Here is an 18,547-nt window from a genome sequence, read left to right as displayed (position 1 = left end):
GCCAGATGGACATGCAGTGAAATTTATAGAACTTGGATGTGAATAGCTAATAATTTTGTTTCAGAATTTTATGAAGAATGTTTATGTTTGGTGATCATTAACATGTTTTAAAGGTGATTTATTTGGCATAAGAACCTACGGTTCTTGGTAGCAAGTAAATGGGAGCAAACAAATAGTCTGTCTGACTTTGCATACATAATGTATGGTCAATTCCATGTCCATAAAAGATTCAAGGGAGCTTTAGCTCTCCAAGCAGCAGGGGTTGGGTGGGATGGGGTAGGATGTGCAAGCACAGCACTAATCTGCTTTCTGGACTGTTGATTTATCAGGAAAGGACACCAGTGTGAAGTACCTGTATTGCTTCCTTCAGTCAGGTGGGATCCATAATTTCTTATTGGGTCATTTGAGGGATAACTGATCAAGATGTAAGGTAGGTTGTCAGTGAACCCTAAATCTTGTGGCAGTTTCCATTTAAAACATCTGTCCCAGATGGCTGTTACAGATGGGAGACACAACAGGTTTATTCTTGTGAGCAACAGCCTATGGTTTGAATTCATGCAAAGCACTAAAGAGCTGCTGTTTTTTTCCAGAACAAGTGCATTCAGATTGGATTAGGAGCTGACAGTCTTGGAATTCTCAGAAATGTTGAATGTGCATTTAGCAGTTACTTTTTCATGAAAGTTGAGTCTTCAGTTGGTGTCACGGGCTCGTGCACGTGCATGAAGTGCCCTGTATCTGCTGAAGTTCTTCTCTGCAAAGACAAACCAGTGATTTCAGTACATCCAGGGGACAGCACCACCTCCTGGAACGTGTGTGGGGGCAGAGCTGCCAAAGTAAGGTCTGTCAGCTAACACAAGGTATTTGTCTGGCTGCTGAATAATCACTGTGCTACTGCATTATCTCCACAAATGGATCCCTGGTTGTTCACCCCCTTGGGTGAAAATGGACTGACTGTGGCAGGACAGTTTCAGCTGCTGTGTCCCAGGCTATATTTGGTGTCCTTGTGTTGGCTGCTGGGGACTTCCTGGAACGTTCCTGGTGGTGACAGGCGCTGCAAGCAGGCGTTGAATGAAAATAAGCAGTTAAACCTCTCTGATAAGCTTGACACCGTGTCACGTTATTGATTTGACACAGACTGTGCTAGTGTTTCTGTAATCAAACCTGTTGTGGTCTTGTATGGTGAGGTGAAGGATATGTAACCTTATTTGAATTTCAAAGAGCCTGTTAGGGGGCCATCTGATATTTTATATTTTATGATGTCCTTCCATCTGTTGTACAAGAAGCAGTTCAAGCAACATATTTCTCAGAGTATAGATACCAATGGGAAAAAATGACATTCATCCTATAGACCATGTTGCTGCTGGGCAGAAGATTTAAGTCAGGAAATGAAGGCTTGTACTGCATGTAAATTCCAGAAAAAAGGTTTGGTGTTTAGTGAAAAAATGTCCTTGAGCTTCAAGGACAAGCTGCCTTCATTGGTATGAATTGTCATAGATTCATGATCTTTTGTGGTGCTCTGGATACTAATTCTGTTTGGTCTGGCCTTCAGCTTTTTATGTGTTTATTGTTTCATTCCCTTGGTAAAAGCCATAGTTCTGTCATTTCTGTCCTCGAATGGGATCAGTATTTTGTGTTGTAGCTCCTGGTCTAATTAAGGGCAGCTTTGCCTATTTGTAAAATAAAATCATGTTTTACTTTCCTGGAAAAAAAAAAGAATACTTGAAATTTCTCAAATGGCTCCTCCATAAAAAATAATATAGCATAAGAGTAGTTGCACTGGGGCTTGTGAGTGTTTGTGAAAACGTGGGGTTTTCCTGTTTTGGTTTTCTTTTTGTGCCTGTTCTGTCCAAAATCCCTCGTTGGCCTGTCCTGATGTCTCAGAAATCGTCATGGGGTTTCATTTTACAAGGAGCTGTGCCAGGGTCCGTGTGAGCTTTTCTCAGAAAGAACCACTTTTTGAGGTGGGCAGAGACTGTATTGCTGCAAATGAGATTTTAAAGGTGGAGAACAATTTTCCCCAAAGGAGCACAAAGATCTGCGACAGTTCTTGGAGTAGTAGCTCAGACAGCCAAGCCTTGGAGAATCTAAACACAGTGAGATTTTAGACTTACTCTACACACTGCTGGAATTAACTTAGTTTGAATCAGTAGTGACTTCTGACCATTTCCCAGGTCTGCTTCCAGGGCTTCAGATAGACCCTTGAATTGAACCCTTTGGATTTTGGCATTGTTAAATTTTTAGAACAACAACTAAACTGCTAGGTTCTGTAGCAAGAACATTTTTAAAATTTTCTTTTACAGCTTTTTAAAGCTGCGGGTTTTGCTCGTCCAATGCATCAAAATTTTTACCTGTTTCTAAGCAAGTTTATTTTTCCTTGATGATTGGTGATGGCTGCATGTTAAATAAGTTCTTCAATGATTAAATGAAATTAAGTTTTAGAGCTGCTGACCTTTAATAAATTTCAAGGTTCACCAAAGAATTGTATGTTAGGCCCATGGACACACATGTTTTGAAAAGGTCAATTATGACAAGTTTTTTGAATTTACATAATTATGCTCACCCCGACACTTGGAATAAAAATAGCAAATGCTTTGTCCTTTTACAGTATTTTCCTCTCTTCCTGTCTTTAACTTGCTTTTACTAAGCCATTCCAGCATTATTCATTGAAGAACATAGAGAATGTGGACTGTGCTGGAAGCTGAAGCGGGACTCTGGGAAGGGACAGGGTGGAGAGTGAAGAACCTTTTTGCTCTGGCCCTTGTCCAGTGAAGTCAGCAGCTGGGAGAGGCTCATGGACAAGAAGCCTGAATGAGGCATTTTGGGAGCAGGGTAGCTCTGATGTGAAAGAATTCAGATGACAGGGGGAAAAAGAAACTGGGTGAGGCATAAGGGGCTGAATATAGACAGGAAGACCAAGATTGGAGGGGAAAATGAGGACAGGGAGCTGGGAATGGGGAAGATCTGTCTAAAGACTTGGATCAGTGTCTTGCTCCTTGTGGGAGTCTGAGAAGTCATCCTCGTGCAGGAATTGTCATCCCCCTCCAGTGAAGGTCCAAGTGTTCAACCTCCTGATGCTGCAGGAGGAGTTTCCGAAAGTGTCTTTCTAAAAACATCAAAGTTTTCAGTAATGTGAATGGGAGCACAATTTTGGAGTGTAAGGCATGTTTATTAGGAACTGTGGTGTCGTTCAGAGGGCAGGGTGCCTTGTTTGTGGATCACAGATGTGCAGAAGAAAGTGGGTGATGAAGGTAAGAACGGGGGGAGAACCATTGGGAGAGGAAGGAAGCCTTAGCAGCTGAGGCAGTTGTCCTTTGTCCTGGAGTGCTGCCAGACTTCTGTGCCTTTGGATCCTCAAGTTAACTAAACTTTCCATGGAGGGCTGTGCAGAGGGTTGCAAGTTGTTGAGCTGTGTTGGGTAGATGTATCCATGAAGTGCTTTATAGTAATTTCTAAATTTCCTGAAAATCATGTCTTGGAAGTCTCAGTTAAGGCATCAAAAAGCAATGGAAGCATTTTACTTACATCTCCTTGTTTTCATTTCCCATTTGTGGCCTGGCAGCAATGCTATTATCTTGTTTCACATGGGTCATTAGTGAAGATAACTTGTTTATCTTCAAGATAAAAATTCTGCCTTTAGAATGGGATTTGAATGATGTGTGACAAATAAGGCTATGGTTTCCCTCTGAAGAACACACAGAATAATATGCCATTTGAAAGGAAAGGAATAACATGTGGAGTGAACACCAGCCAGTCTGTGCCCTTGGTGAGACAGATGATGAAGGGAAACATTTTGGTTGCATAAGGCTAGACCTTATACACATGGGAGGGTCAAATTAGTGTTGTTCAGGCAGCTTGAATTCTGGCATTTTTAACTTTCAATGCTGCAGTTTCCAACTTTAGCATTTATCCTGCTGGGCTGTGCATTAGAGGTGTAAAACATGCTTCCTGCCACGTGCTCTGAACAGCACTGCCAGTGAAAGGCAATGCTTTTTTCCCCCCCTCTTAAATGACTTAATGTTTTGTGTTGCTCTTCCAACAACAGTTACTTTAGACATTTTACATGCATGGTAGTCAGGCTGGTGAGAAATAACATGGGAGCTGGCATTAATATTGCAGAGGAGAGCAGATCTGATGATGTATTGCATTATATATGAGGCTCCAGCACCTAAATGCTGGAGGCCTGGAGGCTCACACAGGAAAGCATGAGGGAGCTAAATGATCCAGAGTGCTGGAATTGTGATGGTGGTTGTTCAAAGGAGGTTGTAAGGATGGGTTTAATATGAAGGTCACCTGCGGGCTAAAATGAAATATACCCTTTATACCCTTGGTGCTGCTCCATGATGATCAGGGTCAGGTGTGTAGCAACCCTTTTCTGAGCTGACCTTCTGACCCTGCCAGAGACTTCTGGACTGCTGCTTTCCCCTTGGTGCCCTGCCATCACTCAGATGAATGGTGGAGCAAGAATGAGCTTTAAACCTCCCTGGGTTCTGTTGGTTGAGGGGTTTATTCTCTCTCTCTAGCTGTCTCTGGTGTTTTGCTGGTGTAATGTCCAGAGCAGAGTGGCTGCTGTGGTGCTGTGCACCAGAATTGCTGTGCTGGGATGGGTGGAGTTCCAGAGCTCCCCAGGGAGGATAAGTTCTGCTGGAAATCCACGTTTACACATGTGTGAAGATGCTCAACACAATCCCTTTAAGTGTTGTGTCTTCTTAGTGGGACTGCCTCGATCACCTTTAAAATTCAGGATAGTTATTGCTCGTTGCTTTTCTGTGAGAAGGCTCTGTTGGTTTGAAGCTTGGTACACTGAAGGTTGTTTGGATTGGAAAAAGCTCTGGTGGATTTTGTTCCTTCTGCCTGTGTGCCTGGGAACCCCTCCCCACCCCTCCTGGTGCAGCAGTGGGTGCTGTACTACAAAAGAGGTGATTTGGTGGTTTTTATGTATTTCCTGTAAAATAGGAGAGTGGCTACTGAGAAAACAATTTAAAGAGAAATCCAAAGAATGCTGGGCAATTCAGATGTAATTTTTCTTCCTCACATTTCATTGCAAGGCAAGAGTAAGTGCTAAGAAAGCAAAGGAGCTGTCAGTGACAGCATGTGCTGCCCACCCTGTGCTACATGGCAGGAGCAAAGAATATTATTCCTGCCTTTTTTAATGATTCACTTTACAAGAGGAGAGGGTAGGCTGCCATGTCATTTTCCTTCTGAAATGCTGTAGGCAAATGGTTTTCAGTTTGTTTCCTGACATTTTTCACATAAAACATGGTTTGCTGTAGAAGTTGTTAAAACCTCTTGGAAACAGTGGATCCAGGTACTCATTTGCAAAAATGAGGTAGAACAGATTCAACCCTTGTCATCCGTGTACATTCAGGAAGAATTACAGAGGTCAAATGGCTTCAAAGCTGCTTTTAGACAGCGTCTTCTTGTAGCCAAGTTCCTGATCCTTCTTAAGAAAGGAAAATCTTGGAAATCTCTGCCCTGCTGTGCACTGTGGAAGCAAGAGCAGTCAAATTGTGTGTGATAATGTCTATTGGCAGTTTCTAAGGCAGACTGAAGTCGATTTCAGAAGGGAAGGCTGAAAAAATGTTTAATATAAATTACTTGCCTTTCAATACTTTGTGTAGTCTCCTCTTGGGGCAGGCAATGGACCAGTTGTCTTTGGTGAGGAATTCTCTCCTAACTTCCCTGTTCATCCCTGTGGTGCTGCTGCTGGAGGTTTTACTTGCCCTCCAGAAGCAGGGGGGCTTGGCTTCCAGATCCTGTCTGGAAAATGGACGAGCACTATCCAGAGCCATGGAGTAGGTGGAGGTGAGGGTGGAAGTTCAGGCTTGACAGGAGAAAGGAGAGTTAATTGAGGGAGAGTGGAGAGGCTAGAAATGTATGAATGACTCTTCCTCATGCTGTAGGAAGAAAGAAGCCTCTGCAGGAGCTAAACTGCTCTAAATCTCAAAAGGTGAATATGATCAAAACAATTCTCCTTCCCTGCAACTGGCTGTGGCATCAGAGATGGTTTCTGCTCCTCTGATGCCTGCTGTTCCCAGCTGGTTCAGTTCCACCTGCTCTGGGACAGGCACTTTCCACCTCTGCAGTCCCTCAGATCCTGCTGCTGGTTCTCTTTCAAAGCAGTGTGGAGTGTCCCATCCCAGGAGGAGGCAGGGACATGTCATTAAGGAGCTTTGAGAAAGGCAGGTAGGCACAGAGAATGTGCCTGTGTTTGTGTATCACTGAAGGAAAATCCTGACATCCTTATGGCCAAATTGGTTACAGGGGGGTTGCATAAGGGAGCAGTGGGAAAATGTTTGGGCCACTGAGCTCAAATTGGTGTCTGGCTGTTAGTGGTGTCCCTCTGGGGTCAGCTGGTAGTCCAGGAACCTTTACCAATACCTGGGGGCTCAGGTGGGCAGAGGGTTGCCCAGGAGTCAGCAGTGTGCCCAGGCAGCAAAGGCTGACTGCACCCTGAGCATTGTCAGCTGGAATGCTGAGAGGGCAAGGGCAGGAATCCTGCCCCTCTGCCGCATCCCTGGGAGGGCAAGGGCAGGAATCCTGCCCCTCTGCCACATCCCTGGGAGGACAAGGGCAGGAATCCTGCCCCTCTGCCACACCCTGGGAGGGCAAGGGCAGGAATCCTGCCCCTCTGCCCAGTCCCTGGGAGGGCAAGGGCAGGAATCCTGCCCCTCTGCCACATCCCTGGGAGGGAGGGCAAGGGCAGGAATCCTGCCCCTCTGCCCAGTCCCTGGGAGGGCAAGGGCAGGAATCCTGCCTCTCTGCCCAGTCCCTGCCAGCCTGAGTGCTCGGTGTCCCTGTCCCAGCACAAGGACCAGGAGCAAATCCAGTAAGACCACGGAGGTGGTCAGAGCTGGAGCATGGAGCAAGCCCTTCTCAGAGGTGCACCGGGACAGGAGAAGAGGCAGCAGGCACCAGTTGGAACATGAGAAATTCTGGCCAGGTTAAACAGGAGAAAAATGCCATGAATTGGACAAACTCTGGAAGAGCAGATCTGGAGAAGGGGTGACATCTGTGATGTTGGTGTCAGGACTTGCTGGGTGTGCACCTTGCTTTGAGCAGGAGATTGGATTACAGACCTGCAGAGGTTCCTTCCCAGCTGTGTGGTTCCCAGCAGCGTTGGCATGAAGCCAGCTCCTTCAGCTCTCAGGCACTAGATTGTCATCAGCCATGAATCACTTAGTTGTTGAACTTTTTACCCAATTTTACTTTCCCAGTGCCTCTTCTTGGGAAGGATGCTCTGGGTTTTTTTTTTTTTTTTTTTAATTACTCCAGACAGGTTTAGTGCTAAAATATTTCTTCAGATATTTTTTTAAGCAAGGTGGCCTCTGGCTGCAGTTAGTGTCCAGTTGGAGGGAACTGGCAGCATTATATAGCAACACTAAAGCAAATCATTCTACATCATAGCATTATTACCTTGATCTGAAAATTTCCCCAGGCTGCAATTTGTCACTAATATTGCTTTCAGCTAAACTTATCCATACAAAAAAAAAGGACTTAATAGAGCTGCAGTTCTGTAGTTGCCATCACCTTTTTTTTTGGGGATGAGTTATTGCTTAGTACATTTTACTGACCAAGCTTATAGAGTTCTTGGACCTTGAAAAATGATGCAATGGTTTATCACAGACTCCATAAATTGTTGGACTATGTAGCAGTAATATGCTAGACTCCTCCACCACAAGAAAGGAAGGTGTCTCTGAAACACATGAAACACAGAATATACATACTGCACCGATGTGAACACGTGGCTGTGATTGCCAGCAGCAGAACTGATGAAATGATACTGAGCTTCACTGCTGCTTCTGTGCTTTTGCTTGTTTCATGCCATACTTAACATCATTTGAATGCTGTGACAGTGATATACTATAATGTAATTCCACCTGAGACAGTGCAGCTGGAATTAATAAGCTGGAGAGACAAGGCTCAGGTATTTTGTCATCAGTTGGCATTCTTTTTTTTTTTCTTTTCCTGGTGGAAGTGCTAAGCAAACCCAGTGTGAGGAGCAAGTGTCCAGCCCAGGGGATGCTTTGGGTCTGCACAGGGAGGACAGGCAGGCACTGTGGTCCCACAGTGCTACAGCAAAGGTTGCACCAGCATCATACCTGATGATGAAGCTGAAGATGGAACTGCCACTGACCAGCTGAAGCTCGTGTGGTGAGAGGAGTGTCTTGTATCCACATCCAAGTCCCCTGGTCATGCTGTGCTGTCTCTTAACTTTCTGGCAGAGGAGACTCAGAGTGAGAGTGCCTTACTTGCTGATAGGTTTCGGTGATGGAGTCAGAAAGGGTCTTGCTGGTGCAGCCTAGGGGATCTTATCTGGGGTATTGGACCCTGAATGAGCAAATTAAATGTCAGGGACAAAAAGTTTGGGTGAAGAGCTTTAAAACTCCTGACTCATCTCTTGAATTGTGCCTTGAAGCTAACAGTAGTCACTAGAAAGTGCAGAGCTGCTTGAGGAGTCTACCCTGTTGTTGTTTTCATGCCAAAGAGAAAAGAGTTATCAGCTTCTGACAGAAAAGAAGCTTCCCATCTTCTTTTGTGCCAAAGTACAGCTATTGATGAAGGCTGATTCTGAAGTGCCCCAGAACTATGTGATCTTTTGATCCCTAACTGGGGCCCTGTGTTGTCCTGCATCCACCTCAGAATCAAAAATACACATAACCCATCCAGAAAGTCAAGCAGGACAGGAGCACTGCACTCTCCAGCCTCACTGCTCATTCAAGAAGCAGACCACAGTTAAATTCATATATTGCAATGGCTTTGGCCACAGCTGAGCTGTTGCTGGAAAGCTGAACTGAACTGTACTGCTTTTCTGGATGTGAGAATGCAGCTCAGATTGTGAGGAGACTGGTAGAGCTGTTTTTATAACCTTATAAAATTAAACTTTGTGTGCAATTGGCCCATAATGTTAACTCAGCTCTACTGGCAGGTATTTTTGTTTTTTTAAATAGCCAAGGAAATAGAGTTATAAAATCAGCTGTTACTCATGTTTTGCGAGAGATCTTGGATTTGTGGTTCTTTTTAAAGTTTGTTGCTTAATTTAAAGGAGTGTGAAAGAGACTAGAAAGATAAATTAATTGGCATGAGGAACTATAGCAGACTTTAAATTAGTAGTTTCTCTAGTCAGTAACACATTTTAAAATGTGTGAAAATACCTGCATGCACAAATAGTCTACGATGGCTTGTCGAAGAGCTAGGCTGGGAGAAACTGTACTCATATCAAGTGGCAATCTTAGACTAATCCACATATTGAATACATTTTTAAATTAATTGTCTGTGGCCTGTTAAAAATACTGGGAAATGGGCAAGTATATGGGGGGGAGGAAAGGAAAAAATTAGTATGGATAATGCTTTGTTCTGTGTACAGAAACAGTCTGAATAAAAGCAGAAGAATAATGGTCTTTTTTTGACATCAGCTGCATGGGGGTTTTGGTTGGCAGTACAATAATAACAGCTGTCAGGCAGTACTGTGATACAATTTGATGCTTTTCTTTGAAATCCTCTAGCTGAGATTTCTCTAAAGTAAATTGTGATTTTTGGTATCTGCTGGATATGCTTTAACTGAGCTAAAGGTACTTGGTACTGCCTGAAAATTTGGCTCTCCAGGGATGCCAAATTAGGCACCCAAAATCATTGGTACCTTTAGGGGAAGAAAATATGTACCTTTTTCATTCTTACATTATTGATCTTGACTGTTGAAGTATAAAACTTCAAGCTTCTATTTTTTCCATATTTTAATATGTTTCCATGGGGAAAATGCCAAGTGGTCCCTTCATTGACCCATTCCTCTGCACATGAATGTCATCAATACATCCCAGTTCACTGCCTATCAATGTGAAAGCTGTAATACAATTTTTGTCTGCCAAATGCCTCATTCTGTTTGTTTTAAATATAATTTTCTCTGAGTTGCATTTTAAACAGCTGTTTTCTGAATCCCTCCACAAATAGCAGTTACATTTTATAATGATGGTCTTTGTCATTTAAATTTTTAACTAGTGGTTTGATTTTCTGCTCTCTGAGATAGCTCAATTGGAGTTTGAGCTGTGGTGGCATAAAACTGGTGTTGGTGGGTGGAAAGGTCACATATTTTGGTTTCGGTGTTGGAGAATTTGCACTTATCCAGGCATCTGGAATTATAGTCTGGCACCCAAAACTGCTGTGTTTTGTATTTTATGTATTGCGTCTTCTGCAAAAGATTGAAGTCCTGCTTCTTATCCACTTCTGTCCTCCAAGAGCCTTTCAGATCCACTGCCTCGTGATGCTTGGGCTGCAGTGCTCCTCCTCCTCTGTCTTGGCTTTCAAAGGTGTTTCACAGGCAGGGAAATTAGAGAAGGTCTTTATTTGCCTTGTGCCTAGAGGCTGCTTATTGTTCTTTAGGTTTGTGCTCTTCGGCTGCTTGTATTTCACACTACTCTATCGTGACTTTCTAGTTTTCAGGACTATTTATTTTTGTTTTAGCCTTCAAGGGATATGTGGCAATGTCTTAAAACAGCTTTGCTTCTGGAAAAATCACGATGTGGAGCTGAAACTTGGGAGCACTGAGTGTGTCCACCTACAGTGTTGTTGGTTTGTCCCAGCCTGAGATGGTTGTGATACTGAGATTTTCTCAGTTTCTTGTGGTGAGGGGGGAGGGTCTTAAAACTTAGCCATGCCAAAGTTCAATTTGGGTTGTGTGTGCCATTTTGAACCAAATTTAAACCTGAAAACCTGCCTGCTGAGAGGCTCTCATTCGTCAAGGTTTGCAGGTTTTTTCAGTTAAGGGAGTTTTGTATTGATAGAGGAGAAGATGTGTTGAATTCTTTTTGTTTCATCTGATGCTTGGTTAGGTCTCTAAAGCCTTAATCCCACTTATGGTTTACTTCTGGTACCATAAATGGTATAACTTTCATGAATGTTTACCTCTTTTGTTTGCATTTTTTTGGAATGGACTTCTCCACTTACCTTCTCTCCTGTGCTTTTGAGATATTCAGACCTAGAATTCAGATTACCCAAATGCACGCTGAGTAAAGCCATTCCCTATTAAACAGTTCTTGAATAGTCTAGGGTAGTTTCCCCATATAAGCTTTCCTGCTAGCCAACCCTGTCTCAAACATTGAGTAATTCTCCAGAGATGTTGGCATTTAGTGAGATTTGCAGGGCTCAGGAGTCCAGTGCAAGTTTTCTGTCTACAGACATATATGAACAGCGATGAATTAGCAGTGTTTTGTCTCTGAGCCAAGAAACAGAATTTATTGCTGAAAGACCATTTTTTTTTGGTCTGTCTAACAATAAAATGATTTTCTGAACATTTAGGCGGAGCAATTTTTGATTAAAAATAGTTTTGCCAGTGCTGTGGATGTTGAATTATGAGCTGTGGGCATCGGAGATTAAATACTTGTTGCGGGGAGCTCTCTGGAACTGAGCCTCTGAAAAGGGTGCATTATGCTGCAAATTTATTAAATATTGATTTCCATAACAGTCTACAGGCACTAATGATTTTTCTAATATGGTGGTAAATAATATGAAAGAGATTAATATCTCTACAGAAAAAGTAATTGCAAGTATCTTTAAACAACATGCAAATTGCACGTGGGGATGCTGAGGAAGATTCGACTTTGGCCTCTTGTTGAGTATTACAGGATGGGCAGGGTTGGAAAGGACCACTGGAGGCCACCTAGTCCGACCTCCCTGCTCAAGGAGGGAGCACGTTACTCAGGGCTGTGTCCAGATGGCTTTTGAATATTTTCAGGGAAGTGTCCAAAACCACCTTGAGCATCTTGTCACCTCAGACTTCTGCTGCTGAAGCCCCCGCTGTTTCCTGAGGTCTGTGATCTGCGCTGGATGTTTGGTTTTGGAGGTCACAGCCATGTGCTGGAGGAAGTAAGGCGTACTCTTTACAGAGTTAGTACCCTTGTGCAGCACACTGGGGTTTCCTGGCAGCCTGCTCTGAGGCAGCTCAGCTGGGCACAGTTCACCCTCTGTAGCAAAGCTGCTGCTTGCACCAGGGGTGGTTTCGGTACAACGGCTTAAAGAAGTTGTTCCTGCAAAGCGTTAGCTCTCAGCATTCATTATGGAATTGCCTCTCCACAGAGATTAGCAATTTGAATTTGTTGTTACTTTTTCAGTCAGTGTAAATATTTTAGAGCAATAACTTCCTCCAGAAGAATGAAGGAAATGGATTTGGTTGTCTTAATTTTGTGTAGAGGGAAACACAATTTTCAGGCATTATCCTTAAGCATCACTTAGATACCCACGTGAGGCACTTTTTTGACTTGCTGCTTCACTTTTCTTCATGAAACAAAATTGATGCTCTTCTACAGACTTCAGTCTTTAAATTTCATTAGGAGGTGTGACATTGGGTCCTTAGTTGACTGAAAATGGGCTGGCAGCTTCAGTTACAGCTTGGGAATTTGTTTTGAGAGGTTTGTGTAGCATCAGAGTTGAACTGCTCGTGGCATGTGTGTGAACTGTTGTTGGTAGTAAATGAACAAGAAGTAGTGCTGTGTTTGAGGGGAGGATGCAGAGGTACAATTTGGGCTTTGGTTTCTGAAATACCAGCTCTGTGATGTGTGACCAAAGACAATGTGCATTGTGGCCTCAAAGTCACAAAAAGCAGAGTCTGTTAAAGAACACAAAATGCTCGTGAGAAGCTCATGAAAAGGATGAGGCTGGGGGAAGGGGGCTGCCTGACAGAAATGTTCATTCCTAAGTGTAAGCATGTCAGAGGAAAAACCTGTCACCCCTGGGGCATATGGACCCTGTCTTTGTGACCAAATTCAAGGCACACGGACATACAATCCATTGTCCCTTCCCAACCTTGAACATTTATTTGTTTTTATGATTTTTGCTAAGGTATCTCAAGGATATTTGTAGTACATTATTTTTTTATTGCGTTCTGCTTTATTCTCCGTGCTGCAATAACATCAAAGCCTTGCAAGGCCTGTAAAGAAAGGATGTTGGAGGATATTGGCATTCAGGAGCAGTGCCTAAAGTCCCTCAGGGTGGAAACTCAAATGTTGGCTATTGCAGGCCTGCCTGAGGCTGCCACGGTATATTCCAGCTCTGCTGGAAACTCTCCTCCAAGGATAGCTGGAGTCATCCCGTTACTGATTTATGACTGAAGCAATCCAGCACAGCACAGAATTGCTGCCCTGCTGTTTCTGAGGGTGTTAATACCTCAGTGAAAGGTGAGGATGCTCTAAGTGGGTGAGTCAGATGAATCCTTTCACACAAGCTGCTCGAGTTTTATAGTTAGTGTAGCTAATGAAACAGTTAAAAAAAAAAAAAAAAGGGCAACAAGAGCACCCAAATACAAAAGATCCCAAAGGGTTTGAGATTAGGAGACTGCTCAGGAAGCTTTGATTGTTGTTGAGGTCAGTTAACTGCAGCAGATCCTGTAGAGGTTTGGTGAAGTTTCAGAACCATATCCTTTCAGTTGTGCTGTGCAAGCAAGTGGCATATGGTGCTTCTGACACTCCAGTGAGAATAAAGATGATGACTGTGTTTTCATTAAGATCACTCTTTTTTTGAAGGCTCAGAATGAAAAACTCCCCATCCCAACCTTCAGCCCTCTTTAGCTGTAATAAGACATATTCTTACTGCAATCACACGCAGCTCGTGACCACGTTACAGAGCTACTTTAAAGTCAAGGAACTCCACTGTTGCCTGAATATTTAATCAACTTTTTGGCTGGGTTTTCTTGCAAGCCTCAGATTCCATAATGTAAGCCATTTGTGCTGTAGATGTACCTATGAAAAAAAAAAAAGGAGAAAAGAAAAAAGGAGGCAGAAAGCCATTCTTCCACCTTTTATATCCCAGCTGAGCTTGAAACCAGCAGAATCATTAAGTGTAATGCCAAGTGTCTGGTGTGAGCAAATGTATAATAATTGTATTTTGGATCCAGCAGTGTTTTAGAGCAAACTGCGTACAATTTCCAGCAGTTACCCTTGCAAAGTGGTTTCCTTTCTTTGGTTCTTTTATCTTCAAGTAATACCTGCATAATAAAATTGCAAAGTCAACTCATGCTTTGCACTTACGTAAATTATGTTATGTACTACGTAACTAAATGGAACAAAGCTAGCAGAAGATAGTTGTCTGTATAAAATACAATCCATAAAATGGATTTAGCTGGTACTGGTCTGGTCTTTATCATTCTCCTCAAGGCCCTACACTCTTTGTGGTCATCTTAAGAAGTTGCCTTTGGTGTCAGATTGGTGTTAAAATTGTTCATTTCAAAGGTATGGTCAGAAGCAAAATTGTTAAAGCTGGTGAGCTCTGATTTATAGCAAATTTGCTCACCTTATCACTCTTTACAAGAGCCTTTTTTTTACTGATATATAAATATTTAATCTTGGAATGTCTCCTTCACCATGTAAATGTCTCCTTCACCATGTATGGGTGTGCACACATGTGTATCATGCATATATTTGTGAAAAGATTATAATTTGTGTACCTATAATGCAGCATCTCTCCTTTGAGTGCTCTCAGGCAAAGGGAGGGATTCCTCATACAGCAGATGATACAGTTTATGAAATACATAACATTTTAGATGGAGTTTTTCCATGCTGTTTCAGAGTGAAGGGATGGACACGGAAAAATACTTTTGGAGAAACAGCTTATTTTGGTGGTCAAGAAACATAGAAGATTTGAAGCTGGCCATTCACTAAGCATGTCTATCAGAACTGTGTCTCTTTGTTCCCTCAAAACAACAGGAAACACACATTTGTGTGTGGAAAAGCTGATGAAGTTGGTACATTTGGGGCGAGGGATAAATCAGTGCTACTGGGACAAGTGTTTTACTTCACATTTCCTCATCTGTTTTTAAAATGTTCTTGTAAAGCCACCCACTGTTGTCCCATGTACCACTCACATTCTTTTTATACTTCAGTCTAAGCACACGTTTCATGTAGTTCTCAAGTGGCCAAGGTTACCTGATGTCCTTTCCTTTGTCTCCTCTCCTGTAGCTGTTACAGCTCCTGGAGTCTGAGACCACGCAGCTGGAAGCCTTTCTGGAATGGAAGCAACTGGAACCAGTTTACTGGCAGTGGATGGTAACAAATCAGACTGATTTTGAGGGCTGCATCTTTCTTGACTTTAACATAGCTGGCTACTCCTTAAGTTCCACAGGATTAAATGTTGCAAACCATCTGTTCAACAGCACTTTTAAAAAAGGGGAAAAAAAGTCTCAGTAAAGTAAGGAATGTTTTCATAGTTCTCTTTTATTCCTGTTTTTTTTTTTTCAGCAGGACTCATGCAGCTAAGTTGAGGAATTGCAGAATTTCATATAGGTAACACAAGTAAAAAGGTCTGATCTTCATATTTTTAATAGTTTTTAAACATAGCAGTTGCACATTTTTGTAAAATTAAATGGCTTTTTAGAAGAGGGCCTCTAAGCTTTATTGCAGTCTTGAGAACAACTAAATTTGCAGGCAGCTGATATTGAAAACAACTTCATTTTTCCCCAGCTAAATAGTGTGTTGACATTGCTGATTTCCCCTTGAACTGTGTTGAATGATCATAAGAAAATCAATAACCCTTCCTCTGTGCATCTTAGGATTTCTCGAGTGAGTGCAAACGATGCCATCCATCTCACTTCTCTCTACGACTTTTGCCCATTCAGTGTTGCTGAAATAATTCTTTAGCACACCACATTAGCTCTATGAGCTTACAGAATTTTGAGAATCAGTTGAGCTGACTGCTAATTGCCCATGTGCCTTTTTCCACACTAAAAGCAAGGCAAAGGGGCAGTGTGAAATTGCCTCACCTGTCTTGAAGAGTACTTCCAATTTCCATTAGTTCTCTAATGGTTTTTGCTTTACATGTTTACCATCTTAGGGTTTTTGGAAAGCATAAACATTAGCACAGGCCTGGCTCCCAACAGATAAAATATAACTGCAATTATTTCTGTGTATCTGCCAAAACATTTGCCTTTGACATGTTGAAGAGTGTTAGCCTGCTTTCTGGAGTTAAGTTCTAAATAAATACTTGAAAATTGACCAGCAACCTCTTTTTAAGCTATTCAGTGTGCTGGATGGTGAATTTGCCTTTTTCTTTTGTTTTGCTGATGGTGGTGGTTGATCTTGGATGCAGTAGGATGTATGGGAATGAGATGTGCTTAGACAAGACAGTAGTTTTCTCTTTCTACCAAACACTCTTTCTGTGTGTTTTGCATTGTTGATCTGATGGATGGGGTGGTTCTTGCACAGCTGCTGCCAGCTCTGCCTGCTGGTGGTGGGCAGGAACACAACGGAGCATGACATCTCTGCAGGAACTGGAGTGACTGCAGTAATCACAGAATATCCTCAGCTGGAAGGGATCCACAAGGACCATTGAGTCCAACCCCTGACCCTGCACAAGACAGCCCAAAAATCCCACCACGTGCCTGAGAACATAGTCTGACTGTTAATGTTACTTTACAGTTCTGTTGTTTAATCAATTTCAAAATAAGGTATAAAGAGAAGAACCCCCAAACCCCAAAAAGCCAAAGCCCTTTGCTTTATTTCCTTGCAGTTTGTTACCCTGTCTATATCCCTGCCATGTCTGTGTTCTCGTGAGCTGGGCCATGGGGCAGCAGGAGCTGCTGCCCTCAGTGCTGCCTTGTGCCAATTCCCAGCACCAGTGTTTGCCTGGAAAGGAGCTGTTGCAGGGTGTCCTATGCCATTCTTAGCTGTCTTATGAAGCTTTTTCTTGCATGAGTCTAAGCATCTTTTGCTCTGAATTAAGCCAGAGTTTTTAACCTACCTTCTGAGAAAAGAGGAGAAAGAGGAGAAAAAATAACATTTCCTATCCTCTTTATAGCAATCTTTTATATAAGTGAAGGCTGTTAGCATTCCACTGCCTTCCCAGTCCCTGTTTCTAGGCTAAGCTAAAGTTTTGATGTCTTCATGTGTCCTTGTAGGCCATTCATTTGAGCTTTTGATGTTCGTTGCTGCTCTCATCTGGGACTTCCCCTCCCGTTTGTCTGTGTTTAACTTCAAGTGCCTCACCTGTATGTCAGCATTACAGTCAGCACTCTTCTGTCACTGGCACTTGTGTTTATACTTTGTGACACGGTGCTTGACTGCAGCAGTGTGACACTGGTGACTTCTGGCTCCCTGACGTCTCCTCCAGCAGTGTTGCTGCTGTGCCAGTAATTATGCACTTGGTTTTTCCTTGCTTGTGTATAGACCACGCTGCTCAACTGCTGAATTTCCTGCCAGCGTTTCTAAATTACTTCTTCAATTGCTAAAGATAATTTTGGATGCAAATTATGTCCTTAAAAGAGATTATGACCTCTTCTATTGAATGTCTTCTTGATAACAGTATGGAAATAAATATTTAATATTCTATGAGTGAGGCCTATGTCCTTTAGTTATGCTGTGCTATTCAGGCTTGAAAAATGTGTGTTTCTGCACAGTCTGTGCACCAGAGTGTATAGATGGGCTCTGAATGTTTTGTTTAAATGCTTTTGGTTTTGGGTTGTGGGTTTTTTTTGTTTTTGTTTTTGTTTTTTTCCTTGAGTATTTGAAATAGCACTTGCTACCTTGGAAGGCAGTTGCACAGTTAATTATCAAACCAGCTAGATGGTCATGGTCAAGCAGAGCTGTCAGCTCCTGACCAGGCTGAATCAGGGATCCCAAGTTTCTCAACTTGTGGAGTTTTCCATGGGCACAAGTGACCCTGTGGGTGTTAGAGCAGGTGGGGCTCTCCTGAGCAGTGTAGGCATGTGCCTCCCTGGTCATCACTTTGTTACCAAAAGCCCTAGAAGTGCATCCAAGCTCAGAATTTGAGAGGAAGGGCGTATCTAGAGCTGCTGCAGTGCTGTTCACCTCCATTCAGGAGTGTTACTTCATGCTTTAGTGCAGTGGAGAGTAGCTGACTGTGCAGTGCTTTCTAAAATAAGCTAAGTTAGCAACATAAGTTTTCTGTTAACTTGGAAATATGTTATAGTGAACTGAGGGGGTTCTCTCCTAAAATAACTCTGAAATTGTGGAGCAACTGCATATTGAGATGGCAGCAGTGAATTCCTAGCTATGAATTACCAGGAGGATGGGGGGAGCCATTTTAGCTCCTGCTGAAAAGTAACTTTTTATTGTTTTTTGTTTAGGAAACTGTGTTGGATAATATGGCTGAAGAGGGAAATATGTGTGAGTCCCAGGATGTTGATGTGGAGAAAAGAAGGCTGCCAGAGGTGACCTCCTGCTGCCCCTGGGCTGACAAGATGACTGAGCAAATGGACAGGTTCTCCAGAGACCTGGTGGCTCTCCAGGAGCAGCTGCATCAGCTCGTAGCTCAGCGAAAGGCTGCGTGGTGGGAGAAGGTAAGGCCTTGGGTGCTGTTCATGACCACTGGAGGTTTTTAGGATCCTGCATTTTTCAGTTCTCTGTCCATGGCCTGTCCTAGGGCAGGTCCCTGTGGCTGCTCCGTGCCACCCTTGCTGCAGTCACGGTGCCAGGGCTGCAGCTCCTTGGGGCTTTGTGCCCACAGCATGCTCAGTGCTCTTTCAAGCACACAGTAGGCATCTGTCCCGGAGAGGACAAACAAAACAAGTGTTCTCTTGGAAGGGCAGGCTTCAAAGCATAGGCATTGCAGA

The 18,547-nt window shown here is 43.0% G+C and overlaps 1 protein-coding gene across 1 annotated transcript in view; it reads left to right on the top strand.

Annotated features, from left to right (window-relative positions):
* Window positions 1–18,547, top strand: part of TEDC1 (tubulin epsilon and delta complex 1) — a 66,098-nt gene that overhangs the window by 27,621 nt on the left and 19,930 nt on the right. The window contains exons 6-7 of the mRNA XM_053950911.1: window positions 14,940–15,026; window positions 18,062–18,274. Of these exons, the coding sequence (XP_053806886.1) occupies window positions 14,940–15,026; window positions 18,062–18,274 (300 nt within the window). The remainder of the gene's footprint in view (window positions 1–14,939; window positions 15,027–18,061; window positions 18,275–18,547) is intronic.

This window comes from Vidua chalybeata, chromosome 9, assembly GCF_026979565.1.
Source record: "Vidua chalybeata isolate OUT-0048 chromosome 9, bVidCha1 merged haplotype, whole genome shotgun sequence".
Classification (NCBI taxonomy): domain Eukaryota; kingdom Metazoa; phylum Chordata; class Aves; order Passeriformes; family Viduidae; genus Vidua; species Vidua chalybeata.
The sequence above is the reverse complement of the archived record's forward strand: the minus strand, read 5'-3'. Positions and strand labels throughout refer to the sequence as shown.